The following is a 12,423-nucleotide window of genomic DNA, read 5'->3' as shown; positions in this document are numbered from 1 at the left end:
AACTGACTGACTGAGGAAGCGGTAGAACACCAGCTACCGCGGTGGGGCGCAAATAAACTGAGTCCGTTGGCTTTGAAGAGAATGACATAACAGCTGACGTTCTGTTAGAAAAGGCTGTCTGAGGGCAAGGAAAGCATAAAAACATTCGAGACATAGAGCTGTACACTTACACTGCTATGGACTTCAGGAGAGCCTGTTTCTAGGGAAGTCAAATACGTCTTTCTACCGCTTCACCTTGTTGTCAGACAACCCTTTCTAACGGGAAACCAAAGCAGTTACATCACTCTCACCAACGCCAGAGTCCATCCACAAAAACAGTCATTCGACCTCACAGAAGACAGGAGTACACATACAACCACACTTCATATAATCCAATAATAATTCAGTTATTTCCAAATCTAGCACAGCTAATGTTGACTCAGCTCGTGCCAATATTCACATTTTTCATAATCATTGATCAGCTATAATATGGTAACCCACGTCACTGCTTCGCACCGACGCAGACTGAGTCAACCTTTAAGTTGTTTGGTGTTTGGGACTTTAAAGTAGTTTGATTATAAGAGACACAGGAGGAAATAAACTATTATTTTTGCTCGTTTAGTTTGGAATTATTATTGCAGATTTTCTTTGTCAGGAATTGTAGATTTGGAAGCACTGAAGCTGCATCATGGAAATGGCAATGAAATAAATGTGATTAAATAACAGTTCCCGCCTAAAGGTGCAACCAGATCTCCACTAGCTGTGTCTACATCCACCACCACCACCGTAATGTAACGGAGTGAATACAGCTCACAGCCTCATACAATTCTGTAAAAAACTAAATTGAACTGCCGAGCTGTCGCCCGTGTAGCAGCAGCTGGTGGTGACGTACTCAGCAGTGCGTGTACCGTGAGTGCTGTTCCCTTAGCCGTTAGCTTAGCGGTTAGCCAAACACACCATCGAAATCACAACAATAGAAGTGAGCCGACTGCTTTCCTCCACTGTGTCTCTGGGCATCAGCAGAGGGTACCGAGCACTCTGCTGGTAGTTCTGTTAGATATGATCTGCACTCAGGTTAGATTATGATTGTGTGATTAGGGAGCTTCTGGCTGACTGGACCATAGCGCTTCTAGCTGGTGTGCACATTCAACACAAGGATCAAAGAGCCATTGAACCAATTATTGAGTGAGGAGGAATGGATGGAAGATGTTTTTTATCAATGAGGCATCCCCTTCATAAAGAAACGTCCTTGAAATGTCTTCATCAGGATCTGATTTTGACTCACAAAGGCAAGTAGCCCATATCACACTGCTCCAAAACAATACATCAGCATTACTGCTATGGGAGCATGGTGTAACACAAAGGGATTGGAAAAGATCACACCAGCCCTTCTCTAACCTCCTCCCCACAGCATAGACAGGCAAATCACTCCACATCACATCTCAAGCTTGAGATTTGTGACACTGAAAGTGAGCTAACGGTTCCCCGCTGTGTCTCTGGTCACAGAGTAGCAGATGTGGGTCAGAGATGCACTCAGCTATGTTATCACTAGTGGGCCCTACTCGGGACAGCGATTAGTGGACGGGCACACACAAAGTGGAAATACATAATAATTTAAAAAGATTAGAGAGAAAGAACCTCAATGAAGAGGTTGCCCTGAGGCTCCAGCTGGAGACACATGCCATGTCGGTGGTTATCCAGGAAATCCTCCAGCCGCAGGAACTTCACCCCACTTAACGCTCGCCAGTCTCTCCAGTACACAGAGATTTCCAGCTCCCTGGACTAGATCAGCACACAAACGCATATTACAAACATTCATGCACGCTGATAATCTCATTTCATCATCTTTGTTTTCCAAAAGACTGGATTATCACATTTGGTGGAACAGAATGGCTTCATCTTTTGAATTACTGAGAAAGAATACATAACAGCCAGTTGATGGGATTCAACTCACTGCCACACTTGAGAAAAACACATTTATATTGTAACACTTCTTCCGTGAGATCCTCTGAAGAACAATGACACAGGGCCGCGGCATCTTGTCCCGCAGTGAGTCATAATGACCGAGGATGTCAGCCTCCTACTCTACTCATGTCATCCCACTGCTCATCCCGACATCTGCTCTGATCTGCTCTGCTCTAACCCATACACGGCCAGCATCCCCGTTAACACTCCGGTTTTGATAGTGCATCGAACGTTCCTCTCATTCTCTGTTTAACACGGAGTCTTCACATTTTAAAGGGGAAGTCACAGATCTCACACACAGGTCAGTTTACTAATCACGGGCAGTTTTGCACCGCATGGTTTAAAGAAGAGTTTGAGTTACTGTCTCAAAAAAAGTCTCTTTCCAAAACACTAATGCTGTGTTCACACCAAACGCGAGGCAAATTCTTGGCGGCGCGTTAATGGCGGCGCTGTTAACAGATGTTCATCATGAGGCTAAGAGGGCTCGCAGCACGGGTCCAACAGCGTCCTCTGTGTGCTAGTACAGGCCATCATGAAGACGAAGACACATCTATTGGTCCAACATATGGTCAAAGCAATGGGCTGTTTCATGGTGAACTGATGGAGAAGAATGAATAACTTTCTTGTTGCTAATAATTGAGCATATACTTTGTAGTCAGCATTGATCAGGAAAGTGAAGCGGAGCATTCTGCTGCAGTAGAAGTTGCCGTGGGGACAGCACGGGCTGTTTAGAGAAGTGGAGCAGCTCAAGCACAGGGAAATGGAACTTGACCGACACATATGGGTTCAATGATAATCTTTCGTAATTCTCCATCAGCTGACAGATCTCTGTCCCTTGCTCTTAAAGGATGAGCAGGGGAAAGGTTAAAGTCTCTACCCGAGTAATGATATACTGGTGTATTAAGCCAGTTCAAAAGCAAAAAGGTAGATTTTGTATCACCCTCCATATGTGATACCGTTTAATAAATGCACTGAAATACAGACTCCTCTGGAGGCAGGTGTGCTGGAGAGATTGGATTCAGTTCCAGTCTATATCACAGCCAGAGACAGAGACGGTCAGTCGTTAGGTTGCCCTCATTCTAAAAGCAGGTCAGAGGCGCATACATGTGAAGAATGTACTTCTGGCTCAGTTGTAATTAGAGTTGAAGTGAAGCCACTGACCCGTTCCAGTTCAATGCTGAAGCTCTGGCCCCACGCCTCTTTGCCCAGCTGTCTCCAGTGTGTGCGCCCCACAATCCTGTTGTCCACCTTCAGCACAGCACTGATCTCCGCTGAGACACAACACAAAGACACACTGATACAGGCTGTGAGGACATTATAGAGACAACACAAAGACACAAACTGAGACAGGCTGTGAGGACATGATAGAGACAACACAAAGACAAACTGAGACAGACTGTGAGGACATTATAGAGACAACACAAAGACAAACTGAGACAGGCTGTGAGGACATTATAGAGACAACACAAAGACACAAACTGAGACAGGCTGTGAGGACATGATAGAGACAACACAAAGACAAACTGAGACAGACTGTGAGGACATTATAGAGACAACACAAAGACAAACTGAGACAGGCTGTGAGGACATGATAGAGACAACACAAAGACAAACTGATACAGGCTGTGAGGACATTATAGAGACAACACAAAGACACACTGATACAGGCTGTGAGGACATTATAGAGACAACACAAAGACACAAACTGAGACAGGCTGTGAGGACATGATAGAGACAACACAAAGACAAACTGAGACAGACTGTGAGGACATTATAGAGACAACACAAAGACAAACTGAGACAGGCTGTGAGGACATTATAGAGACAACACAAAGACACAAACTGAGACAGGCTGTGAGGACATGATAGAGACAACACAAAGACAAACTGAGACAGACTGTGAGGACATTATAGAGACAACACAAAGACAAACTGAGACAGGCTGTGAGGACATGATAGAGACAACACAAAGACAAACTGATACAGGCTGTGAGGACATTATAGAGACAACACAAAGACAAACTGAGACAGGCTGTGAGGACATGATAGAGACAACACAAAGACAAACTGATACAGGCTGTGAGGACATTATAGAGACAACACAAAGACAAACTGAGACAGGCTGTGAGGACATTATAGAGACAACACAAAGACACAAACTGAGACAGGCTGTGAGGACATTATAGAGACAACACAAAGACACAAACTGAGACAGGCTGTGACGACATTATAGAGACAACACAAAGACACAAACTGAGACAGGCTGTGAGGACATTATAGAGACAACACAAAGACACACTGATACAGGCTGTGAGGACATTATAGAGACAATACAAAGACAAACTGAGACAGGCTGTGAGGACATTATAGAGACAACACAAAGACACAAACTGAGACAGGCTGTGACGACATTATAGAGACAACACAAAGACACACTGATACAGGCTGTGAGGACATTATAGAGACAATACAAAGACACACTGATACAGGCTGTGAGGACATTATAGAGACACAACACAAAGACACACTGATACAGGCTGTGAGGACAGTATAGAGACACAACACAAATACACACTGATACAGGCTGTGAGGACATTATAGAGACACAACACAAAGACACACTGAGACAGGCTGTGAGGACATTATAGAGACAATACAAAGACACACTGATACAGGCTGTGAGGACAGTATAGAGACACAACACAAAGACACACTGATACAGGCTGTGAGGACATTATAGAGACAACACAAAGACACAAACTGAGACAGGCTGTGAGGACATGATAGAGACAACACAAAGACAAACTGAGACAGACTGTGAGGACATTATAGAGACAACACAAAGACAAACTGAGACAGGCTGTGAGGACATTATAGAGACAACACAAAGACACAAACTGAGACAGGCTGTGAGGACATGATAGAGACAACACAAAGACAAACTGAGACAGACTGTGAGGACATTATAGAGACAACACAAAGACAAACTGAGACAGGCTGTGAGGACATGATAGAGACAACACAAAGACAAACTGATACAGGCTGTGAGGACATTATAGAGACAACACAAAGACAAACTGAGACAGGCTGTGAGGACATGATAGAGACAACACAAAGACAAACTGATACAGGCTGTGAGGACATTATAGAGACAACACAAAGACAAACTGAGACAGGCTGTGAGGACATTATAGAGACAACACAAAGACACAAACTGAGACAGGCTGTGAGGACATTATAGAGACAACACAAAGACACAAACTGAGACAGGCTGTGACGACATTATAGAGACAACACAAAGACACAAACTGAGACAGGCTGTGAGGACATTATAGAGACAACACAAAGACACACTGATACAGGCTGTGAGGACATTATAGAGACAATACAAAGACAAACTGAGACAGGCTGTGAGGACATTATAGAGACAACACAAAGACACAAACTGAGACAGGCTGTGACGACATTATAGAGACAACACAAAGACACACTGATACAGGCTGTGAGGACATTATAGAGACAATACAAAGACACACTGATACAGGCTGTGAGGACATTATAGAGACACAACACAAAGACACACTGATACAGGCTGTGAGGACAGTATAGAGACACAACACAAATACACACTGATACAGGCTGTGAGGACATTATAGAGACACAACACAAAGACACACTGAGACAGGCTGTGAGGACATTATAGAGACAATACAAAGACACACTGATACAGGCTGTGAGGACAGTATAGAGACACAACACAAAGACACACTGATACAGGCTGTGAGGACATTATAGAGACACAACACAAAGACACACTGATACAGGCTGTGAGGACATTATAGAGACACAACACAAAGACACACTGAGACAGGCTGTGAGGACATTATAGAGACAATACAAAGACACACTGATACAGGCTGTGAGGACATTATAGAGACACAACACAAAGACACACTGATACAGGCTGTGAGGACATTATAGAGACACAACACAAAGACACACTGATACAGGCTGTGAGGACATTATAGAGACACAACACAAAGACACACTGATACAGGCTGTGAGGACATTATAGAGACACAACACAAAGACACACTGAGACAGGCTGTGAGGACATTATAGAGACAATACAAAGACGCACTGATACAGGCTGTGAGGACATTATAGAGACACAACACAAAGACACACTGATACAGGCTGTGAGGACATTATAGAGACACAACACAAAGACACACTGAGACAGGCTGTGAGGACATTATAGAGACACAACACAGACACACTGATACAGGCTGTGAGGACATTATAGAGACACAACACAAAGACACACTGAGACAGGCTGTGAGGACATTATAGAGACACAACACAAAGACACACTGATACAGGCTGTGAGGACATTATAGAGACACAACACAAAGACACACTGATACAGGCTGTGAGGACATTATAAAGACAACACAAAGATACACAGACAGGCTGTGAGGACATGATAGAGAGAGACAACACAAAGACACACTTAGACAGGCTGTGAGGACATTATAGAGAGAGAGACAACACAAAGACACTGATACAGGCTGTGAAGACATTATAGAGACAACACAAAGACACACTGATACAGGCTGTGAGGACATTATAGAGACAACACAAAGACACACTGATACAGGCTGTGAGGACATTATAGAGACAACACAAAGACAAACTGAGACAGGCTGTGAGGACAATATAGAGACAACACAAATACACAAACTGATACAGGCTGTGAGGACATTATAGAGACAACACAAAGACACACTGAGACAGGCTGTGAGGACATTATAGAGACAACACAAAGACACAAACTGAGACAGGCTGTGAGGACATTATAGCGAGAGAGACAACACAAAGACACAAACAGACAGGCTGTGAGGACATTATAGAGAGAGAGATAACACAAAGACACACTGAAACAGGCTGTGAGGACATTATAGAGACAACACAAAGACACACTGATACAGGCTGTGAGGACATTATAGAGACACAACACAAAGACACACTGATACAGGCTGTGAGGACATTATAGAGACAACACAAATACACAAACTGATACAGGCTGTGAGGACATTATAGAGACAACACAAATACACACTGATACAGGCTGTGAGGACATTATAGAGACACAACACAAAGACACACTGATACAGGCTGTGAGGACATTATAGAGACAACACAAAGACACACTGATACAGGCTGTAAGGACATTATAGAGACAACACAAAGACAGACTGTGAGGACATTATAGAGAGAGAGACAACACAAAGACACACTGATACAGGCTGTGAGGACATTATAGAGACAACACAAAGACACACTGATACAGGCTGTGAGGACATTATAGAGAGAGAGACAACACAAAGACACACTGAGACAGGCTGTGAGGACATTATAGAGACAACACAGATACAGGCTGTGAGGACATTCTAGCGAGAGAGCCAACACAGACACACTGATACAGGCTGTGAGGACATTATAGAGACAACACAAAGACACACTGATACAGGCTGTGAGGACATTATAGAGACAACACAAAGACACACAGACAGGCTGTGAGGACATTATAGAGACAACACAAAGACACAAACTGAGACAGGCTGTGAGGACATTATAGAGAGAGAGACAACACAAAGACACAAACTGAGACAGGCTGTGAGGACATTATAGAGAGAGAGATAACACAAAGACACACTGATACAGGCTGTGAGGACATTATAGAGACAACACAAAGACACACTGATACAGGCTGTGAGGACATTATAGAGACACAACACAAAGACACACTGATACAGGCTGTGAGGACATTATAGAGACACAACACAAAGACACACTGATACAGGCTGTGAGGACATTATAGAGACAACACAAAGACACACTGATACAGGCTGTGAGGACATTATAGAGACAACACAAAGACAAACTGAGACAGGCTGTCAGGACATTATAGAGACAACACAAAGACACACTGATACAGGCTGTGAGGACATGATAGAGACAACACAAAGACATACTGATACAGGCTGTGAGGACATTATATAGAGAGAGACAACACAAAGACACACTAATACAGGCTGTGAGGACATTATAGAGAGAGACAACACAAAGACACACTGAGACAGGCTGTGAGGACATTATAGAGACAACACAAATACACAAACTGATACAGGCTGTGAGGACATTATAGAGACAACACAAAGACAAACTGAGACAGGCTGTGAGGACATTATAGAGACAACACAAAGACAAACTGAGACAGGCTGTGAGGACATTATAGAGAGAGACAACACAAAGACACACTGAGACAGGCTGTGAGGACATTATAGAGAGAGACACAACACAAAGACACACTGATACAGGCTGTGAGGACATTATAGAGACACAACACAAAGACACACTGATACAGGCTGTGAGGACATTATAGAGACAACACAAATACACAAACTGAGACAGGCTGTGAGGACATTATAGAGAGAGAGACAACACAAAGACACACTGATACAGGCTGTGAGGACATTATAGAGACAACACAAATACACAAACTGATACAGGCTGTGAGGACACTATAGAGACAACACAAAGACACACATACAGGCTGTGAGGACATTATAGAGACACAACACAAAGACACACTGATACAGGCTGTGAGGACATTATAGAGTCACAACACAAAGACACACTGATACAGGCTGTGAGGACATTATAGAGTCACAACACAAAGACACACTGAGACAGGCTGTGAGGACATCATAGAGACACAACACAAAGACACACTGATACAGGCTGTGAGGACATTATAGAGAGAACACAAAGACACAAACTGAGACAGGCTGTGAGGACATTATAGAGCGAGACAACACAAAGACACACTGATACAGGCTGTGAGGACATTATAGAGACAACACAATGCCAGCTGCCATAAAAACACAGCAAGGACAACTCTGAACACAGACAAGAAACGATGGTCTTCTCAAGCTGAAATGTTTAGGAGTACAACCAGCCTGTCCAGCAGCCTTCAATCATTAATGTGAGCTCATAGCAATATTAAAAATGGAAAATTACAAAATGTGTCAGTGTTGATTATAAATGTAGTTAACAATAAATTCCTCAGTGCGTTCTATATTGACCATGAAAGATGAGTTTACAGCTGCATCATCTGCTGTTATACTACATGTTATGCTGCATCGAGCGGCGTCATTTGATGCGACAGTGACTCCTTAGCGTCCAGTTAGAACTACAGGCTGCTGTTCTAGTGTCACTCTGCCCCTGTGGGCAGCATGGGCCATGCTCTGATGCAACTCAAACAGAACCGCCCTGTTCTCTTTGCTTGTATCGCCAACAGAGATATGCGTGTAAATGTAGTTCATTCTGGAGAGCACTGGCCAAGCGCTGCAGAAAGCTGCTGGTTTGATGTCAAACACTGACGATCATTCAGGGTGCATGAGAGCGCGCTGCATGTTCTGGACTCACTAAAAACCAGAGCTGCTCTAGAACAAGCAGCACCCTGGAGGGAAGGGTACAGAACACACTTCTTGTCCCTTATTGGATGGTAATGTATTCATATCTTTATGCTAACATTTGACATCTACACAGTCATGAGTATCATTATGAAATGTAGTTAGCTAGATTGAGGGTTGACGTTTGCTTAAAATGTTGACAGTTTGGTTAACGTTAGCACTAGAATAGTGACATCATCACACCGACGGTTCAGCACCAACAGAGAACAAAAACATGTGAGTTGGCAGATCCATGCGTTGCTGAGAAAGAGAAAGTGAATCTTTAACCAGCAAGCCAGAGCATGAGGCCGGTGGGGAGCTGGACTCAGAAGGTTGCACGCAATGCATTGCCCTGACTGGACATCCACATCGAATGTTCCCTTTGAGTGAGGCAGCGTATTGCTGCCACCACGACAAAAACTAGAAACTTCTCTTGTTTTTACACATTAAAAATAGACCACAAATTTAGTATTAACGGGAAATGTTGGTTTTACGATAAAACAAGATAAAGTAATTTGTTGTTATCAATAGGACACAACGTCTTTGTGTCTAACAAAGACGTCTTCATCGTGTGATGAAGTGAAGAGGATCTTATAAAATGTCCCGGTGGCACCGGCAGCCATATACTCACACGTCCCACAGGCGCTGGCCTGAACCTGTGATGGGCGGAGCTCCGTGGGGCTGTATGTAGCCTGAGAGTCTAGCTGGCACCACCTGGATACCTCAAACTACTCCACCTCTCCTTCATGTGTGTGGGTGTAGCTGCTATATCGTAATGATGAGATGCTACAACTGAACATCAGTCACACCTAAAACAGCAAACGACTATTTTATTTCTTACTTCTGTCGTTTGCTGTTCATCTCGGTTCCAGTTTTCCATCAATGATATTTAAGCTAAATGTCAGGGTTTGTGCGTTAATAACTTGAGAATTCTTTCAAATGATTTTGTAAGACTTGTGAAAGATCAATTTCATTGTAATGCATTTGCTTAGTTAATGATTGTAAATAAAGTTTCTTATGTCTTGTGTAGGTTGAAGGACCACAAGGATCCAGATTCCATCTTCAGAAACTCATCCAGACCACGAAGAGGCCAACAAGCAGACGCTTTAAAGGAGTAAAGCAGCCAAACCAAAGATGGGTTTGAGTTGCAGTGTTGACTTACAGGACAGCTCATCAGCCTTGGTTGTCTTGGCACTGGCACTGCGTCCTGATAGGCCGGCTCTCACCTTCACCGACTTCCCATCCGAGAGGCTTACAGAGGTGACCGGGACGCTGGTCACACGACTACGGCCGGGAACCGACTCCAGCAGGTCTTGGCAGCCCATCAAACATACCTCCAACCGACCTGTGCAAAAGTCTTTCACTTTTCAATTCAGCCTTGAAAAAACAATCATAGAACTCAAAGTACCAGCACGACCATGTATGAATACTGGGCTACAACCAACAGTACAGTATTCAACCAATCGGTGGAGTAATGTCCACCTGAGCAGAGCCTTAAGTCACTGTGTTGTGTGAAGCCGACACTCTGTTGCGCTCCACTGGTGAGCTCACGGCCGCCGCTCTGGTTACTGCGGATAACGCCGCCCCAACAGACAGCGTCGTCACGGACGTGTAGCGCCCACCCTCCGGTTCCCCCTAGATAACAATCTGTCCAGTCTTTTTATTAATAAACAATAACGTTCACAGTTGAGCCTCCTGGGCCTGCACATACCGAGGCGGTTGCTTTGGAACGTAGCCCACACGAGCAGCTATCGTATTTATCCTTTCAGCACAGCCTGGCTTTATATTGATTTCATTATCTGGCTCTTGAGTTACAATATTTGAATGTTGCCATGTATTGTGCAACCAGTGAGAAGCTGGCCTGCGTCAGTAAGAGAAGCAGGCTGGATTGGTTGGGTGGAGGTGTGTTGCTTGGCATGGGAGGATGTAGCTCCACTTCCTCGGCTCCCTGAGTTTGGGTTGCCATTAGCTGTGAGAGACCCACCAGACAGCTCCTGGTGGTGGTGCTGGTGAGTTTCTGCTTCATATCTGGGCAACACTGTTGATCTTCCTCTTGACTTCGTCCTAGCCTAGAAGTCAAGCCCCTCCAAAGGGCCACTAAAGAAATGTGAGTGATGCTCAATGGGAGAGCAAAGACTAAAAACTAAGTTGTAATACACAAACGTGTTTTCAGCTTTTGGTTTGAAGAACTGTCTCTGTGGTGGAAGAGCAGGAAGAGCAGGAACATCTGGAACACGAGTCCTTTTGTTCAGGGTCACGAGACGAAAGGTTGGGAAGCACTGCTTTTATCTTTAATAATGATTCAAGTAACTATTTCATAAACTACTCATTTGTTTTATGTAGAATCTTAATCTGAAAAATGACGAAAGTTGTTGAATAAATGTATTGGCATAAAAAGTACAATGTTTCTCTCTGAAATGTATAAATGTAGAAGTGATATCAAATCGTAAATTGTGTCTCAAAATGATACTTAAGTACAGTATTTGAGTACTTGAGAGTAAATGGACTTTGTTACTTTCCACCACTGAAATAGTTTAATAAAGAAATGAAATAAATATTGGAATATATTAATTGCAACCTGTTAGACTGGCTGGTTTGAAGGAAGAGGAGGAAGAGGACAGAGTGTTGGAGTGCTTCTTTGGTGTGCCACAGGAGGGCGGGGCTCCCAACAGCAGCTCCTCCTTGATGGCAGCATGTTGGGGATGGTTCCGAGGCAGCTCACTCAAACGTCTCTCCAGGGAGAGACCCAACACATCCACCTTCTGAGAAGACTCCTGCATGCGTGTCTGGGCCTGAGGGACACAAACACAAGATGAAGCCCGGCTCAATCGGTGTTCTTCTGAGGGGGCTATGACCAGCCAGAGTCCCATCAGACTCAAAGTTATACAGTTCAAATAAATAACATGATGTATGCTGGTGAAGAGGTGGGTTCTTTGATGCATTCACTGTGGCACAGGAA

The 12,423-nt window shown here is 43.9% G+C and overlaps 1 protein-coding gene across 1 annotated transcript in view; it reads right to left on the bottom strand.

The window, feature by feature from the left end:
* Nucleotides 1-12,423, bottom strand: part of pkn3 (protein kinase N3) — a 39,538-nt gene that overhangs the window by 14,360 nt on the left and 12,755 nt on the right. The window contains exons 5-8 of the mRNA XM_079289464.1: nucleotides 12,043-12,256; nucleotides 10,627-10,809; nucleotides 3,106-3,215; nucleotides 1,618-1,761 (exon numbers count right to left, since the gene is read on the bottom strand). Of these exons, the coding sequence (XP_079145590.1) occupies nucleotides 1,618-1,761; nucleotides 3,106-3,215; nucleotides 10,627-10,809; nucleotides 12,043-12,256 (651 nt within the window). The remainder of the gene's footprint in view (nucleotides 1-1,617; nucleotides 1,762-3,105; nucleotides 3,216-10,626; nucleotides 10,810-12,042; nucleotides 12,257-12,423) is intronic.

The sequence above is a fragment of the Melanostigma gelatinosum genome (genome assembly GCF_949748355.1).
Source record: "Melanostigma gelatinosum genome assembly, chromosome: 18".
Taxonomy (NCBI): domain Eukaryota; kingdom Metazoa; phylum Chordata; class Actinopteri; order Perciformes; family Zoarcidae; genus Melanostigma; species Melanostigma gelatinosum.
This window is presented reverse-complemented; position numbering and strand designations above follow the sequence as displayed.